The sequence below is a fragment of the Cornus florida genome, unplaced genomic scaffold (genome assembly GCF_030987335.1).
Source record: "Cornus florida cultivar Cherokee Brave unplaced genomic scaffold, ASM3098733v1 CherokeeBrave_3.0.0_Hap2_Chr03, whole genome shotgun sequence".
NCBI lineage: Eukaryota > Viridiplantae > Streptophyta > Magnoliopsida > Cornales > Cornaceae > Cornus > Cornus florida.
The window spans coordinates 14,422,967-14,442,353 of record NW_026775573.1 but is presented as its reverse complement, the minus strand read 5'-3'; the positions used below and the strand labels follow the sequence as shown (position 1 = coordinate 14,442,353).

The following is a 19,387-nucleotide window of genomic DNA, read 5'->3' as shown; positions in this document are numbered from 1 at the left end:
TTTTACGAGAGGTTAATATAATAAATGTCAATCGCTATATCCGCGTGTAATTTATCCAAACCTTAAGTGAGGTTAGTGTTGTAATCGGTTGCTGAAATGCAATTGTTATAAAATATTATGAAAAATAAGATTAATAATTAAATAATTGTCCTAACCTAATAATTAAAAGATTTAATGAAAATAAGTTGTAATTTTTTAATATAGAATAAAGTGATAAGAAATAGATTTAAAAAAATAAATCTAGATAGAGAGATATGACTTACGATGTTAGAATGTAGTGAAGAAAGAGAATTCGGATGGTAGATCTCAATTAGTACAGAATAAATTCAAGATGATAATATGGGCACTAGACATGAATCACATATGTTGGGAGCAAAGCAAATTGATCAGGTATTAATTTAATATAATGCACATTTGATATAATAAAATAAAAAGACAAAATGAAGTTTAATTTTTAATTAGAATCTAAAGAAGAACGAAAATGAGATGAGAGAGATATTTTGATGAAGATAAATTCGCCCTTAAATACTATTTTGATTAATGCAATTTGAATAACTTAATAAAGTAAGTTTTATTTGGTTAGATGGAAGGAAAATAGATTTAATTATAAGGCATTTTTATAGGAAAGAAAAAGTGTTTTATTAATTTTTGTTTGTTTGAATGGAAGGAATAGTATAAAGGGACAGAGCCGGGATGTAAAGTACCGGGGGTAAAAATGAATTTTGGAGGGATAATAATGTATTTTTTTAGCAATTTCAGAGGGGCAAATTTAATGTATCATGGGTATATTACTGAAAATGAACAAATTATAATGGTAGATTACTAAATAAAATAAAATAAATCAATGGAGGCAATTGCCCCCACCGACTTGAACGTAGCTCCGTTTATAAGAATAGATGAAGTGACATACTTTCTTATTTTTTAATCGGAAGGAAGGGGATAAAAGGTAGGCAAAAGTGAGAAGAAACACAAAAATAAATAAAAATAAAAATAAAATCCCAACTAACTCATGTACTGTCACAAAAGTAAAAAATAACTTTGAACTATCTAAACATAGCAAAAAGGACCCTTTCGATCATCGAATCACATTTTTCGGTATCGGTTGATTCGCACGCTTATGTATTTTCATGTAATATCCAAATTACCCTTTCAAATGATTATTATTACCCTTTCAAAAGTGCAAAAAAAACCCTGAACTGTAAAAAAAAAAAAAAAAAAATAACCCTTTGAAGTATTTCTGGTTGCAAATCAAATCATGAACTATACAATTTATTTTTGTTTATTATTATTATTTGAACTATTTTTTATAATTTATGAGCTTTCATAAACTGTTTGTAGGTATATAATAGATCCATCAAACAACTAATCAAGTAATTTATTTTTGTTATTATTTTAAATAATACTCCCTCCATCCAAAAAAACTTGTCCGTATTTCTTTTTATGCTGTCCAAAATAATTATCTACTTTCCTTTTTAAACAATATATTTCACATTTTTCCACATTTATACCCTTAGAGTTTAAAATTTCAAAGTTGAATATTTAAATAAAGGCGACATTCCTACTCCACTTTTCTCCAATTGCATTCCACTTACCTTTTTCTTTTAAAAAAATGATAAGAAAGTCATTAAATTCATTAATGTATCATCCCTTATTTTATAAGAGCTGTCTAGCCATCTGTTAAAATATTATTTTGTGTAAAATATAGACTGTCACGTATAATGTGTAATTTTTTTTTAATGTCCGACAATCTATTAAGATAAACTTGTTAGTGTATTTTACACCACTTTGTAAAATTGTTAGTGTATTTTACTCCACTTTTTACATAGCCACATCAATATATTTCATTTTCTTCCATCTTTTTCATTCCATTAACCAATCAACCCTATATTAAGTAGGTTTGTAAAATTATGTGAGTCCAAACATGAAACTGATTGATTGTTATTGGAGGATATATTTTTACACAAAAGATATAAAACAACCGCTAAAATTAAAAATAAATAATCCAAATTTTTTGTATAAATCTATTATGACACAATAGATAATTTATTCAATAGTGATTTTTTTTTTTGGTACAAATAATTTATTCAACAAAGTTATCTTTTGTTACAGTCTGGTCAAAAGAGTTAATATATATATATTTTTGATAATTTTTAATGGGTCCTATCAAAATAAATATTTTATTCAATAGAAATAACTTCTTTTTTTTTTCTTTTTTTGGCTTTTATCAAAAGAGAAAATTTATTCAATATATATATATATATATATATATATATATATATTTAGGTTTTTTTTTTTTTTTTTTTTTTTTTTGTCAAAAGAGATAATTTTTTTAATGGTCACTATTTATTTATTTTGTTTGTTTTGGTCCGATCAAAAGAGGTAATTTATTCAACATATATATATTTTCTGTCCTGTTAACTAACTGCTAAGGGTTTTTTTTTATACTTTTGCCTAAAAGGTATTACATATTTTTAGGGTAATTTTTCTTTCTTTTCCTCTTGTCTTCGTCCAATTTTGAATGAATAAAAACTTTCACAAAACATAGACTACGAGGGTTGCTACCGTTGCTTTATCATTTTTGTTACATTAGGCTCCCTGTATGCATTGAAAGATTTTGAGGAATTTGAAAAAAAAATGACAGTGCCCTCGGTTTGTCTTAAATGGAGATAAGAGAAGTGATTGAGAGAGATTAATGCTATGTTTGGTTTAGTCGGGAAAAAAAAAAAAAAAAAAAAAAAAAAAAAAAGAAAATAAAAGAAGGGATAACCATTAATAAAAGAAAAAAAAAGAAGGGAAAAGTTATTATGTTTAACTGAAAAAGAAAAAAATATGTTAGAAATCACGTTTGAAAATAAGAAAAGAAAAATAGAGAGATGAAATGAAATTATTTTTTAATAAATTTATTATCACACACACACACACACACACACATATATATAATAGATTTTAATAAAGATAAAGATAAATTTAGTATTATTAATAATAAAATTTCCTACCCGAGAAAATTAGAATTGAAGGGGTGTTGCGAGAATCGAACTCGCGGCCTCTCGCACCCGAAGCGAGAATCATACCACTAGACCAAACACCCAACCGCTTGTATGAAATTAAATAACATATAATTATTTTAAAAAACAAAATAAATCCATCCATTTTTTTTTGGTTCTCTTCTCCTTCATCAGTTCTATTGCATTGGCGACTTAACGCAATTAGGGTTTCGTTAATCGCCCTTTTGGCCCCAAATTTGCCACTTCAATCTTCATCACTACGTCTTTTTTTCTCTCTCTCTCAACTCCATTTCATGCTGGAACTGATTATCAATCCCTTGTTAATTAGGGTTTGAAGTTATAGTTTCAGTTAATGAATTCAATTCGATTATTGTGAAAATCTTGTCAATATTGTTCAGGTCACTGTGTAATTAGGTTGTGATTCTGAAGCAATGGCTCAGCCGAGCAACAATGTAAGCTCACACTTTTTACATACTTTCTTTTATATAGTTATACCAATGTCTTTGTATGTATGTTACGTTCACATTAAAGTTACTCGACGCGATTGATATAAATAAATATATATGTATATATATCTCATGTACTGTAATTGTTACAGAGTGTTGGAGTCGACAACACGTTTAGACGGAAATTCGATCGAGAAGAGTATTTGGAACGTGCTCGCGAGCGTGAACAAAAGGTTTTTTGAGCGCCAATTTATTATATATATATATATATATATATGTCGAAATAATATGCCATTTTTCCTATTTTATTTTGTATTTACTCAATTAATTCATTACTGCATTCTAATGTAGGAGACGGAAGGGCGTAAATCCAAATGTAAGTTGATCCCTTCTATTATTTGTCTACCTTGAATTTTTTGGTTTTCTTTTCTTATCCCATCTTTTTTTATTTTATTATTATTTTTATTTTTATTTTTTTTTATGTATATATGTAGTGTATCCATTTGATAGATGTGTCTTTGGTTGAATTTGAAGTGATGGGTTTGTGTTTTGAAGTGTTTTAACATTTTTAGAATGTGCAGCAAAAGGTCCTCCAGTACAAAGGAAGCCTTTGAAGCACAGGGATTACGAAGTGAACCTTCAATCTCGCCTGGGAAAGACACAGGTTAGACACTTTATTTTTATTCATCGGAAATTGTTCTGTTAAGTAACTGGGTAATGGGTAATTTGGGATATTGAATTGCATTGGGTTTTTGACTGTAAACTTTTGGTTTCTTTTCCATAAACATTTTGTTGGTGTTATGGAGTGGTAGAGGCTTTTCTGCATTGTACTATTATATGGAGTGGTAGAGGCTATGTCAATCTTAAGATATTGAAACATCTTATAGACTTCTTATAGTGAATATATCGGCCTTCAGGCTTTTGCTATTTGTTTGACTTTTTTCACATGGTTCGTGACTTCAATGTATTTACCTTCATCTTATATATATTTTAAATTTTTTGGCAGGTTGTTACGCCAATAGCACCCCTAAGTCAGCAGGTATTCTCTACACACATTTTAATTTGTATCTTCTCATAATTTGGTACTGTTTAGATAACTATATGTTTTTTTTTTTTTTTGATAAGTATTTAGATAACTATATGTTGATCTATGATTGGTATTAATATAGACCAAAGATTATACTATATTTGATTATTCTCTCCATTCTTTAGATTTTATCAACATTGAAATTATGCATTTTAAAAATTTGTCTTTATTGTTGATCTGGTCTTTTATTTATTTATTAAATAACAGAAATGCTGAAGTGTCTTTGAAATCAACCTTGTTCACTATGATAAAACTTGTTTAGACTTTAGATGTGTGACTTCTAAGAGATTTGGGCAAGTTCTGGAGAATGGTGTGAATATTTAAGCAGTGGACATGCTTGGGATTTCATTTTGCTGGTTTTTAACTCGTAATTTAGTCATTTTTTGGGCCAATTGAGTTATGGATTTATGAAATATTGATTGCATAGTCAATAGCTCAACTAGGTAAGAATGATACTCTGTTCCATATTATAGTGGTCTTGGTTCAGTTTAAACTTTACATTTGAAGACTTTTTGACCCTTGAAGCATAGGCTTGCAAATGAGCTGAGCTATTCACAACTAGCTCAGGCTATGTTCACTAACAAGCTCTTTCATGATCATATATTATCTAAAACGAGTCGAGCTTGAGCATCAACTTCGAGAATGTTTGCTAAGCAATTAAAAGAAAGGAGGGGGGAGGGGGTAGGATGGGATCATGTATCATTTCCATGTTTCTGTGTTCTTTCTGCTATCCCTTTATTTGGGATCTTTTTTCCTCCTTTTTCCCTCTTATGATATCTTTGATGAAATGGAAAAAGAAGGAAAGAGGTCGTTGTTGAAGAGTATAATGCTAAGGGGAATCATTGTATTTTTTCCTGAATGGATGGATAATCATTATATTTATATTAGCCTATTAGGCAACAGTAGATATATTTGGCAGATATGGGTCATATGGCTGATTGACGTCCTGTTCAACTCACAGAAGGTGGCAGCATTAGACGATCCTAGTAAGAATATTAGTAAATTCAACAATATTATTTTGCAACCTCAAAATAAGTGTAATATTAGTAAATTCAACAATATTATTTTGCAACCTAGAAATAAGTGTGCTGCTATGTGGTACAATATGTGTCGTGCATAACAGAAGATCTGGACTCTAACCGATCCAGTCACCTCCACTGACCCACATGCTATAATGCCAATATACGGTGCAATGGAGGGGCAGTGAAAAATTTAATGCTTGTGTGAGAAAAAGGAATCATGGCAAAAAACATTATATGGTGCAATGTAGGGGCAGGGTGGTGACTGGTGAGCTGTGATTGTGATTCCTCATGGGCTGACCTAGTTTACCACTATGCTAGGTGATCGTGGTACATAACCAAGTAATGGCTGAGGTCATGAGGTCATGCACTTGTGATACCCCCTAATTTTGGAACACGGATTGATCAAGTCCGCGCACAAAATCAAGGGATATCAAAACAATTTAAGTATTTAACAAGCACAGAATACAAAGAAGAATAATAAAGAATAAATAAACCGCTGAAGAAAACTAATAAATAAATATTACTTAATGATTCTCCAACAATTACAATTCGGAAATCCCATAACTCAAGGACCCCTTAAAACATTATCCAATAATCCAATACTATTTAAAAGTACACAAGATGAATAGACGAATGACAGTCTCCCAGCTGCGGATCCTCAACCTCGAGACTGGAACCTCTAATAACCTGAAAAATAAATCGTGGGTTAAACCCTACGAGCAAGTTCACTCTACCAGGCCTCTGAAAACCAATAAGCAGATCATCTCTGATCAAAACCAAACCTAATAAAGTTTTAACTTTAATAAAGCACGATATACATGTCTATATATAATTATATATACTATACTAATCACATCCATTAATAGGTTTATTAAATCTAGCACTCAATAAAATAAAATAAATCATTGAAAAATAAAATAAAATAATTAATCCTAATTAATAAATCTTTTAAAATTATCGGGGTATTACAGCACTTGTGATTGAGATGGTGTTGTTCTTTGTGTGAATTTAGCATTAGTATGTATATAAATATTCTCAAAAGTGAAAACAAAGCAGCGTAGAGTTAAATGTCTCTATTCTGTCTTGCAATTTGTCATCCTTGGTATGCGACAAAATCAGTTCTTTTGCAGGCTGGATATTTCTGCTCAGTTTGTGAATGTGTTGTAAAGGATTCTGCAAACTACTTGGACCATATCAATGGAAAGAAACGTATGTTGCCATCAATATACAAACTGATTTCTCTTGTTTCAATGAACTATACTAGTCTGATTATCATTTTCTTGTGGTTCTCTCGATTTCTGTTCTGTAGATCAAAGAGCTTTGGGTATGTCTATGCGGGTGGAACGTTCGTCTCTTCAGCAGGTACACAATTATAAATTTTTGTATGTTTCTTTTGGAAATGTGGATAGTTAAAGAACCAGATCAATAGAATAAAGCCGAAATCTTACAATCTGATGAATGAAACGATCTTTTATTTGTAACAAGGACCATGTATCACTATTGCCAGCTGTTATTCGATGATGTGCAATTTCACATTAAATTGGTATATTTGGTTTATTAAAGTATTTTTTAAATTGATGGCAAATTAATGATGATTATATGAATTGCTTGCAACCCCCGTTGAACGGGCTTCAGAATAAAGTTATCTTACGGCCAATAAAATGATAATGGGATGTTATCTTACCCCCATTTGGGTCATGGGCTGCTCATTTGGCCCTCTTTTGCATATGTTAGGGCACAACCTGTGGGCTTAATGTCTGCCTTCTCATTTAATCGATACATTGGGCCGTCTAGAGAACATCAAATCACCACTTAATTGGCCATATGATAACCTTATTCCAAAGGGATTTAGCAGGTCATAAACAAGGCATTTGATTGGCATACGAAATCCAACTGGTTTCTCTATTCACAAATTTCGGGAAAAAAAAAAGAAAAAGAAGAAAAAAAGAAAAAGAAAAGAACAGAACATAATAGCTAACAAAACATCCCATCCTTTGGGGATTTTAGAATTGCCACTGCCACAGCTACGGCAGTATAGATAATTGGTGCCCCAACTCAGTCATTGAAGATAACATTGTATAGTCAACTCTGTAATAATAAATAGTTGTGGGAGACACTAAATTATTCATCATCATCCTTGACGACTCCTATATGAATGGGGCTGGCCACATGAATTCTCTTTCTCCATTATTTTCTGTTACAAACCATTCTCCTAATTTATTTACTTTTAAAAATCATATATAATATCATCCTATGTTAGTTTTGGTCAAACTCTCTGTCTTTTACCTTCTCTGCAAATTAATTACTCTTCATTTTCTTTCTATTGCATCCAGGGTCTCCTTTGTACACATTTATACCATCCTAGTTTACTTTTATCTTATTTAATCACTAGTACATGTTGATTATTAACTTTATCTCTTCTAAACAATTTTTTTTTTTTTTTCATAATTGGTGTTGGTATTATAAAAATGATAAATCTTGATGTACATGAGCACATAGGGCATTCCCTCAGATTAAAAGCCAAAATAAACTAAGTAATGGAGTAGGCCCATTTCCAATACAATACAAAGGGTAAATAAACAAAACCAAAGAAGAATACAATAGAATTATTAAGTAGCTGGTTTTCTACTATTATTGTTAGTTAAATTTTTTTTTTAAAACTTCTGACATAAAAAGAAAGAGAACATATTTATTGTTAGCATATATCAACCATTTTATACATCAAAGACAAAATGATAATGCAAATCCTAACTTAAATACTAGTAAGAGGCCGGATTATAATGTTATTGCTTGGTGCAATGATAATTTAAACTGATAGGTGAGAATGCATGTTTGAGCCTCACAATAGCCATTTGTGAAAAATAATATCAAACGTTAGGGTCTGTCTCTAATTTTGCCTTCCCAGCACCCTACGTATATGGGACATACATTGGGTAAATGCACTTTTGGGTAACTTTCATTCTGATAAGTAATAACATTATAGAGCTTTTCTACAACACTTGAGCTATAAAGAGGTCCTCATATTGCACATTTGCTTTTGGGACATCGGCAAAGATAAATACGTACACAATTAAACATGCGTGGTAGTTATCTTATGTAGGAAAAAACACTTCAGAGTATCGTAGATTAGATTCGTGCCAAGATTGGGAATTTGGTAAGAAGAAGCTGATGCCTCCTTGCCCTAATGTATATGTGGAATTTCTGAAACTGGCAATTACAGGAGTGGCTATATCTTGGAGATATAATTGGCAAAATAAGCTAATTTCATTGTATGATTGTTATTCACTGGACCCATTTTCTTGCTTATATAAAACATTCTTTCTTAGTTTTGGAAAAGAAATGAGTAAATGTTAAATGCTAGTTCATTTATGCTGCACAGGTCCAGGAACGATTTGAACATCTCAAGAAACGGAAAGATACCGGCAGTTTTACTGAGCAAGGTAAGACTTAAGAGAATGAGGCCTAACTAATATCCTAGGTCGTTGAAATCTAAGGTTTGGTTTAGTTCAGAGGTTTACTTAATGATTACTGTATATAATATTATTAATTGTCATTTCTTTGTTGAATTCCTTTTCATTCAGATTTCAACTGTTTCTCTACCTCATCCATGACCACGTCTTGAAGCTATAAGAGGAAAAAGGAACGGAAAATTGATCCAAGTACCCTTTTCTTTTTGTAGATTTTGATGAACGGATCCTAAAACAGCAGCAAGAAGAGGAGGAAAGGAAGCGCCAACGTCGAGAAAAAAAGAAAGAAAAGAAGGTTGGTACCATGGCATGGGTTATTGGAGTCATTTTTTTTTTTTTTTTTTTTTTTTTTTTTTTTACTTACTTTTGAGGGCTTTTAAATTCACAAGCTTAAACGAACAGGGAATATAACATTCTCGTGCAAACTTAGGTGAAGTTTTTTGGGTGAAAGTCATGCGGATTTCCAGTAAGATACAATATCACATTTGAGCCTGTCAGTTCAGCACTAATGCCTCTGAAAAAACTAAAGGAAAAGAAAAATGAAAAGAAGCGAATCGGTAGTGTCATTTGAAGGGGCCAACAAGTGAATTTGACTGAGCTGGCCATTCAAAGTATTTTGAACTTTTTCCTCCTTTCCCTTCTTTCGAATGACTTTTAAAGTAATCTCTCTTTCTTTCATTTCTTTCTCCCTAGAACAAGTCAGTCCCCTCTTCTTCATTTATTCTTTAGAAACAATTCTTGGTTCCTCTCTCTTCAATCTCTCTCTGTAGATAAGAGTTTTTTCCCCTCTCCGTATTTATCTTCATTTTATCACACTCCAAATCGAGAATGGTTACAACCATGAAAGGAACTCCAATATGGACGATGTCCATGGTTCTTTTTCCTTTCGAAAGAAGAAGGGAGGGGATCGTTATTGGTGCTGACTGGACTGTGTAAACATGTGGCCTAATAATCCAGTTGTGGACCTTCGAGGGAGGGGAGGGATCTCTCTATGGTGTAGGTTGTCTCTGTTTGAATGAAAAGGGATCGTCGTTGGTGCTGGCCCGATAAACCAATTGGTGACCTATTTATCAAAACAAATATATATATATATATATATATATATATATATATATATATAATCCAATTGGTGACCTCTACAGATAGATATGTCTATTACAGATAACCGAACCTCCTATTTATCCAGTATCTGTGTGTCTTTAAAATTTATTTGTATGTGTTAGAAGTTCTCTTACCTAGTTCATAATGGTTCTTTTTTTATGTATATTATGATCAGCGAGAGCAGACTGCAGAGGAGGAAACTATAGACGACCCCGATGTTGCAGCTCTGATGGGGTTTGGGGGATTTCGGTCGTCTAAAAAGTGATTGTGCTCGACTCGTTGTTGTATGAGAAGCGTTTGATTTGCCCAACCGCCCTTCAGAGCCTCTAGAAGGTAATGTTCTGCAAGAGGCACATTAGTTTAAACCTCACTGCCTATTAAAAATAGTAACTCACAAATTTTGATTGTGTTCCTATTTAATTGTACAGATCAATCTCCACATTCTATCTTCAGTTCTTGTACATTTGTTGTTACTGGAAATGTTACTGAAATAAATAGTGTTCTTATTCTCTACTTTGCCAAAAATATTGTATTAGTTTATGATTTTGTATGCTTGTGTTGGGCAAAAGGAGCGCTCGGTTTTGATGGCATGGTATGTGAAATTGTGAATGTGGAGATTGGATCGGAGATGTTTACCCAAAACCTGAAATTGTTGCATTGGAATCGAAGAAAATTTAGTTTAAACTTTGAATTAATTTTTCTCCAGAGGTATAGCCAACTGTTACACCGTGTCATCGTTGCAACGGTTGTAATGAATAATTTCTCGACTGGCTCTAATATTTGAATCCGATCTCTCAAAGCTATTTGTATACCGAAGGGTTTAGTGAATGGAACCAATACTTGACCTTACCCACTACATCAAATGAATATTAACCCCTTCGGTTATGCTCTCGGCTAGACTAGCTCTAATATTTGAATCCGATCTCTCAAAGCTATTTGTATACCGAAGGGTTTAGTGAATGGAACCAATACTTGACCTTACCCACTATTTCAAATGAATATTAACGGGTTTAGTGAATGGAACCAATACTTGACCTTACCCACTACATTAAATGAATATTAACCCCTTCGGTTAATGAATATTAACCCCTTCGGTTATGCTCTCGGCTAGACAAATAGATATAAATAGCTTTTACTCTGGGAATACAAAGTACCCTCGTGATGAACCTGGTCAATGAAGGCCAGACTTTTGGGATTTCTGCACTTGAAAGTGCATTGCACTCATTTGAGTGGTGCATGCACACTAAATTCATCATGTATAGAGAAATAAATTGCAGTATAAATGAAGACGACTATAGGCAGCCTCATATTCTTCTATAAATACCCCAACAATCTTCCCATATTTTTCATCACTTCCATTGTTTTCTCTCAACTGAATCACTAATTCCCTCTACAAGTTTGAAGAAAAAAAAAAAAAAGTACGATGGAAAGGAGAAACTGCTGCTCAGGAAGGAGCTATGTCTCAAGTCCTTGCTCTTCGAAGTCGGCGAAGAAGGAAGCAGTGGTGACACCAAAAAAGGAAGATGTGAAGCAGCCAGAGACAGTGAAGAAAGAATGTTGGACTTGCGGTACTGCTGGTGTGAGTGTTAAGTCTCCTAAGGCTGAGGTGAAGGAGTGTGTTGCTCTTAAGAAAGAAGAACCTGTGAAGGTTAATGTTGGGACTTAAGTAAATTAATTAAGATGATGCTTAAAGAAAGAAAAAAGGTTATGGGGGTTGACCTACACATACACATCTTTTTTTTTTTTGATGGATTTAGAGAAGTCTTTTTTGGCATTTTGTAATGAGTTTTATTTTTTTATTTTAATTTTAGTGGAATTTAATATGTAATGTTTTGGTATAAGGTGCCCTCTGGAATATTTATGAAGCCTAAAAATCAAGCTCACAAGAACAATGAGAGCAACCCTATTGTTCGGACTACGAAAGCGTTCTCACATTGCTTGTATTGTTTGTAAAACTTTTTTTTCTTAGGCAATAGTGACTATCAATGTTTTTTGAATAATAATAGAGGAATCACCTAAGAATAAGGAATGCACAAAGATATATGAAGGAAGACGCTTGAATTCTAGCCAAAAAAAAATAGTTTATCAGAAATTTTACTTCAAATTTCTTTTAAATAAGGAATAAGTATGATGTGGCTGTTGAATATATATAAATATTCAGAATAATTCTCTTAATTCCCTTTTCCTCTAATACTTTTTCAATACCAATAAAATTTTAGCAAATTCTACACATAACACTCTTTTGCAATTGCTAAAATAGTTGGGTACAACTTAAGTCGCACAATTTTTCTAAACGAGTGTTGTTCTTACGTTTCGTGACGCTTTTGTTTACTGTGTGAGACTTAAAATTTGTTGTTTTTGCGCTTCCGCTCTGAGTGACTTAAAGTACAATAATAACAAAATAAACTCAGACATGAATAGCAGGCGTATGATTGGATTGAGAAGTCCATCTGAATTGATTGTTTCATTGTACAATTATCTGATTTTTCGATATTAAAAAATTGAACCAAACAGAAAACTAAATTTAGTTTGGATTCTTACCACCTATATTCGTTTAGTAGGAAAATTGTCCTAATCCGGATGCAACCTAATTTATTATTCTACTGTTGATATATGGGATAAAAGGTTAGGTTTATTATCATTATTATCTGTATTATCTGTATTATAGTTCTAGTTCTCAGAGTCGGCTCAATAAAATGTCAATTAAAGTGCAGGCCTAAGGCAAAACTTTAGGTTTTCAATTAAAAATTTGGCAAAACAACTTAAACTTTTGAAAATTTAATAAGTAATAGATATCTAGTTTCTCCTTATTTGGTTTAAATTTATTGTTGTTGGCAAATTATTAATCATTCCTCAGTCTAAATTCTTTATTTTAGTACATTATACAAATGCAAAATTTCACAATTCAGATTATTTGAGGTTATTGGCAACAAGTTTTCAAATAACGAGTGAGAAGAAGTATAGAAGATGAAAATGTATCAACAAATGAGACCTAAGTTGAACATAATAGCTCTGTTATAGCATATACTGACGACTTGAAACATACCTAATATTTGATATTGATATTTTACAAAGTGACTGCTTCGAAGTTTGAAATCTCGCCATTGACACTTGAACTTTCCAACCAAGCCCTTGTCAATAACGTGGGAACGTAATAATATGGATGGTCATGATCATTCACATTTGTGGGTGGGTCCCACATGTGTGAGATCCCACAATATGGATGGTTAGGATCATTTACACTTGTGGGTGGGTCCCACACGTGTGATATCCCATTTCAATATAACATTGGTCTATCAACATCATGGCAAGACATGAACGATTAATGTTATCGAAAACTCATTCTAGGGATCTGTTATAATAATTTTCATTCTCCTGAGCCTAAGCAAGCACACTAAATATCTATTTGAAATAGGAGGTGCCCTTGTGACTTTGTGAAGGGTCAATGAAGGCTTGACTTTTGGGATTTCTGCACTTAAAATTAATTGCATTGCACTCATTTAAATGGTACATAGAAATTGTCAATAAAGTGGGTTAATATTTCTTTTGGTGGACTAATAGCAATAATAATTTTTTTTTTTGACTAAGCTAAAATTAGGTATGGTAAAAAAAAAAAAAAAAAAAAAATTGTTTTGGGGTGGGCTTGAGCCCATCCAAACCCTCCCCTAGATCTGAGATTAAGATTCATCCTATACAATGAAATAAAGAATATGAGCAGCCTTATATTCTTCCATAGATACCCCCAATACTCTTCCCAATCTTCATTCCATTGTTTTCACTAAACTGAACAATTCCTCTGCAAGTTTGAAGAAAAAAAGCTTAAGGAAGAGATGGAGAGAAGAAGCTGTTGCTTAGGAAGCTATGTCTCTAAGTCCTTGCGCTACAAAGTCGCCGAAGAAAGATGTGAAGCCAGAGAATGTGAAGAAAGAAGAAGGTGTTGTGGATGCCAAAGGTACCATGTGTTGTGGGACTGCTGGCCCTGGGGTGAAGACAATTGAATTATATGATAGGTGGCTTTGATATTACAAAGTAATTTGGTAAAATTAGTGTACTCAATTTAAGAGCCTGACTATCATTACATAATAGAGAAAAATTATAAATATGGAAAGAGAATAAAAATCAAATGCCTAAATAAAAGTTTAAACATTAGCCTATAACGAAGACCCAATAAATCTGCCACAATCATCATCGAGTCAACTTATAGATATAATTTTCAACAAATATTATGGCTGATGTTAAAAAACAACTGTTAAGAAGGAAGAACCTGTGAAGGTTAAAGCCTGTTTCAAGTAAATTAAAGAAGAGGTCAGTGTTTCAGCCACCAAACTTTTGCTTGTTTTGGAACTTTCTTTCTGGGTGTTATTCACGTGGAATTTAAACAACCTTGTAATTTGATTAATGAATTCATTTTTCTTCGATCTGTATGTGGACTGATATTGAGCTTAGTTACTAATATTTTAGGTGAAGCCCTCTTTGCGTGCGTGAATATATATATATATATATATATATATATATATATTATATTAGTTGTGAAAAAGAGACTAGTTTGTAAAGAAGGTATGAAAAATCTAGTTGGTTCAAAACTAAATGAAATAAAATATTAAACAAAGACTTCAAAAGATTAGAGGAAACTTGACGCGTAATAAAATAGAATAGAAAACTGTTATACATTTTATCAACCCAACCCAACCCAACCCAACCCATTTTCCTCTTTATTATCGTCTTTGGGCCCGCCCCATTTAGATGTCTTGGCCCAGAGAACCATTCTGGGAGATCAAATGCTCACTTGGCCCGTTTAAACATCTAGGCCCAAAAAAAAAAATTCATTTTGATACTAGAGGGCCAGAAAAGGAGCCCAATCAAAAAATATGAAAAAGGGTGGAGATACGGGGTGTAGATCGCCGTAACTCTCGTAGAATCAGCGAGCGCCCGACCATCTGAGCTACAGCCCCTTTATTGTTCAGGTTTGTTACAGAAAGATATTTCTATATAATATCATTCAATATGAAGAAAAATTCATGAAAAGTTTCGATTGCACCTACCACGTCTTCGTGCTGCATATTTCAATTCAAAAATTGTCCTAATTTGAATGCCATCTTTTAAAATAATTTTTACACTAATATACGGAATAAAAGTCGGATTATTATATATATATATATATTGTTATCCTAGCAAACTAGGGGAGGGGGACTCAACTCAAGTTCAAACCAACATTAATAACACCTAACGCGTATAGTAGCATGGCAAGACGTGGTAGGTGTAGTCGAAAATCAATTTAGGAAATACATGAAATTTTTAGATGGTTTTGATCTATTATCACTTGATGGCCTACTTCAATTCAAACTCTTACATTAAAAAAATAGGAAAAAATATTACATGGTCTGGACCAATCACAACTCGATACCGAGCAAATCTGTAAGTTTTATTCAACTTTTTAATTACTTATCCAATTGTAATTGACCGAGACTACATAATTTCAGACCATATAATAATTTATCAAAAAATAAACTCACAAAAGTATAATAATATATTATAGAGATACCTTTAACAGTAGTTTTGATTGGATTGGACCACTACATACAACCATCTAATATGTTAATAGTAATTTTGATTGTACTGTACCATTAGGTGAGAAATGGTCCACACTATTTAATAATTTATTGGGAATGCAGAGTAGCTTTATAAATGAAGGCCAGACCTTTTGGGATTTCTGTGCTATGAAAGCGGCACTCGTTTAGATGGTGCATGCATACTATATATATATATATATATATATATTGGTTCATCATGTATAGAGAAGAAATAAAGTGCAGTATAAACGAATAAGAATATGAGCAGCCTCATATTCATCTATAAATACCCCAACAGTGCTCTTCACCATTCTTCATCACTTCCATTGTTTTTTTCTCAACTGAATCAAAGAAAAAGTATTAAGGAAGATGGAGAGGAGAAGCTGCTGCTCAAGAAGCTATGTCTCAACACCTTGTGCTACGAAGGCGCCGAAGAAGGAACCAGAAAAGGAAGAAGTGAAGCCTGAGATTGTCAAGAAAGAAGTTGCTGTGGATGCCAAAGGGACAGTGTGTTGTGAGACTGTTGGGGTGAAGGCTCCCAAGGCTGAGGTTAAAGAGACTGTTAAGAAAGAAGAGCCTGTGAAGGTTAATGTTAGTATTGAAGTAAATTAATCAATATGGTTTAAATAAAAGTTATGGAGTGGTGGCCTACACATACACATCATATATATATATATATATATATTATTGATGGATTTAGAAGTCTTTTTTGGTATTAGTAATGGGTTTTATTTGTTTGGAATTTGATATGTAATAGTTTTTGTTTAAGGTTCCCTCTGGTATATATAAAGACTATCTATTCTTGGTATACGATTTTTTTTTTTTTTTTTTTCATCTCTCTCAATATCTGCAATCTACATGTCCACCATATTGTTCCTAACACGGCTCAAACACTTATGTCCATTGATCTTTATCAAACTTTTTTCTTGAACAACGATGATCATCTTGACACTTTTATTAAAACAAAATTTTAACAAATTCTACACACTAGACCATCAACAAAAACCACCCAACCATGAATACCACTAGGGCATAGAATTTGATTGGATTGAGTAGCCCATCTGAATTGCTTGTTTCACTTTGTATATAGTCTCCAACATTGAAGTTCCCTAGAACACATAAAAACAGAAGCTCTTAAAGAGAAAATAATAATAATAATAATAATGAAAGCATATTGTACAAAAAATAACTGCATTTTTATTTATAAAAAAAAAAATTGAGTGCTGACCTCTTTGGCTAGTGTAACTACATCCACCATGGAGAGTGTCTCTGATGTCGCGAACTCCGGCATTGTTGTAGAACAAGAAGTGAGAGACTATGTTATCGATGCAGTTGAGCAGTGATTGTGTTTCAGCTAGGCAAGGTCCATTGCAGAATCCATCAGTTGCTTGATAGGGAACATTTATATTCCCATTCTGGTCTAATCTATACGCGTCTTCGCAGCTAATATAAATCTGTAAAATCTCAGATTTGAGTTCAAGAATTAGTAGAAGCAAAAGATTAGATTAACAGTACTGGTATACAACACAAAGATGGTTTTGTAATTGCATGGTCACGCTAAGTTTAAATGTACCCTTCCATGTAATGTGATGTGATTTATTCATGTATTATATAAAAAATAAAAATAAAAATGTTAGATTATACTATATATTTTACTCACAAACTTATTATTGAAACACAACAAAGCTTTTGCAGCTATTTGTCCAGGATCTTCCTCTGCATTTCCTGTTCAAAATTGTTCAAACAAGAAAATCCTATAACAAAAGAGAAATGAAAAGGGAGAAGAGAACACCATCACATACATGTGTGTGTTCGTGTGTGTGTTCTACCTGAGTAACAACAAAAAACAGCAGCAAAGAAGAGAGTGAAGATGAAGTATTTGCATTTTGAGGAGATTGGGGTAACCATCACACTAGCTTTGGATAAATAAAAGAAAAGGATATCTTACTTGAGAATTAGCAAATGGACTGACTTTTGTTGATTTATATATGTTGGAATTTTAATATACTAATGTTAGTGATAGGCCAAGTAGGTTGATTTGGTGACAATTTCAATTCCAACCCATTACATAAAATGCCAATATGCCCTCCATTAGGCCTTTTTCATAACCATTTGTTAGCCCAACTGCATTGCCCTTGCACCATGATGTGGTGCACTGTGTTCGGTGGAATACTATAATTCAATTAGATAGAGCAATGTGAGAAAGAGTCTACATTTCATCCTCCTCAAACTTCGACTCTCGTATTGCAAGATTAAATAGGAAAACAAATCAAATACACACGGATTTGGCATAGTTCACTTAAAGAATTAAGGCTACGTCTACTATTGTAAAATTTTTACTACATTTAGAAAGATAGTACATAATATAGATAATTTAAAATGAATAAATAACGTGTCCTTGTGCACAAGGATAACATAATAAGTGCACAATATACCAAAATACTTTCAAAATTTGAAAATTTAAACTCTAATATATAACATTTATCAGGCTTCACACTACGTCGTGTACTTAGATTAGTTCAATTTATAAAATAATGTGGTAACAAGTAATGGATGAGGGGCACTTGACCAAATAAAGTAGGAAAAGAAAGAGTAGATAGTGGTTAGCTGTAGTTTTAGTGACAATGGTTGAGACTTGAGACAAATGGACTCAAAAGGAGGAAGGAGGCCGGTGTTTAAGCCACCAAACTTTTGCTTGTTTTGGAACTTTCTTTCTGAGTGTTTATTCACGTGGAACTTAAACAACCTTCTAATTTGATTAAATAATTCAATTTTCTTTGATCTGCATGTGGACTGATAAACTTAGTTACTAATATTTTAGGGGATAATGCCCACTCCCTTCTCACCTCTTATATGTTTTAATAATAAAATAACACATCAGTATCAAAGGTCCTTTGGCCTAATGGTATAATCTCCCCATCTTTAAAGAAGAGGAGAGAGATTCGAGCTCCAGTGTGGACAAAAATAGTATGTGTGTGTGTTTGCTTTACTATGCAAAATATATATATATATATTAACACATCAACTTTAATAACAGAATAATTCACGCCCTCCTCTACTTTATCGGATCAACCATTTAATAAAAATATGGGACTTTTTTATTATTTTGCTGATTTTGTTATTAAAACTGATGTATTATTTTGTTATTGAAATACATAAGGAGTAAATAGGGTGAAGCTACCCGTGAGTAGTTAAGTATTGTCTTATTTTAGGTGACGCCCTCTTTACGTGTGTGAATATATATATATATATATATAGTTGTGAAAAATAGACTAGTTTGTAAAGAAGGTATGAAAAATCTAGATGGTTCAAAACTAAATGAAATAAAATATTAAACAAAGACTTCAAAAGATTAGAGGAAACATGACGCGTAATAAAACAGAATAGAAAACTATTACACATTTTACCAACCCAACCCATTTTCCTCTTTATTATCGTCTGTGGACTATTACACATTTTACCAACTATATATATATATATAGTTGTGAAAAATAGACTAGTTTGTAAAGAAGGTATGAAAAATCTAGATGGTTCAAAACTTAATGAAATAAAATATTAAACAGAGACTTCAAAAGATTAGAGGAAACATGACGCGTAATAAAACAGAATAGAACACTATTACACATTTTACCAACCCAACCCAATTTCCTCTTTATTATCGTCTGTGGGCCCCCGCCCCATTTAGATGT

At 32.4% G+C, this 19,387-nt stretch overlaps 2 protein-coding genes and 1 non-coding gene across 5 annotated transcripts; 1 reads left to right on the top strand and 2 right to left on the bottom strand.

Moving 5' to 3' along the window:
- Positions 1–3,016: 3,016 nt before the first annotated feature.
- Positions 3,017–3,088, bottom strand: TRNAP-CGG (transfer RNA proline (anticodon CGG)). The gene has a single exon. It is a non-coding gene; the product is annotated as a tRNA-Pro (tRNA).
- Positions 3,089–3,126: 38 nt separating this feature from the next.
- On the top strand, positions 3,127–10,641 carry LOC132299610 (uncharacterized). Of its 3 annotated transcripts, XR_009480152.1 has the most exons (11): positions 3,130–3,457; positions 3,604–3,684; positions 3,803–3,827; positions 4,033–4,115; positions 4,458–4,490; positions 6,691–6,769; positions 6,870–6,922; positions 8,940–9,000; positions 9,240–9,322; positions 10,304–10,461; positions 10,557–10,641. XR_009480152.1 is itself a non-coding variant. In XM_059796340.1 (10 exons), exons 1-10 carry the CDS (start codon positions 3,437–3,439, stop codon positions 10,391–10,393), a joined length of 609 nt encoding a protein of 202 aa, XP_059652323.1. In that variant the 5' UTR covers positions 3,130–3,436; the 3' UTR covers positions 10,394–10,641. The 3 variants fall into 3 exon arrangements, 2 of the variants coding, with proteins under 2 accessions (XP_059652324.1, XP_059652323.1); XM_059796340.1 differs by having other exon boundaries at positions 10,304–10,641; XM_059796341.1 differs by lacking the exons at positions 10,304–10,461; positions 10,557–10,641 and having other exon boundaries at positions 3,127–3,457; positions 9,142–9,281.
- A 6,044-nt stretch (positions 10,642–16,685) lies between these two features.
- Positions 16,686–17,606, bottom strand: LOC132301135 (uncharacterized). Its single transcript, XM_059798414.1, has 4 exons — positions 17,528–17,606; positions 17,359–17,423; positions 16,927–17,152; positions 16,686–16,807 (listed from the first exon to the last, which is right to left on the bottom strand). Exons 1-4 carry the CDS (start codon positions 17,604–17,606, stop codon positions 16,686–16,688), a joined length of 492 nt encoding a protein of 163 aa, XP_059654397.1.
- Positions 17,607–19,387: the final 1,781 nt, after the last annotated feature.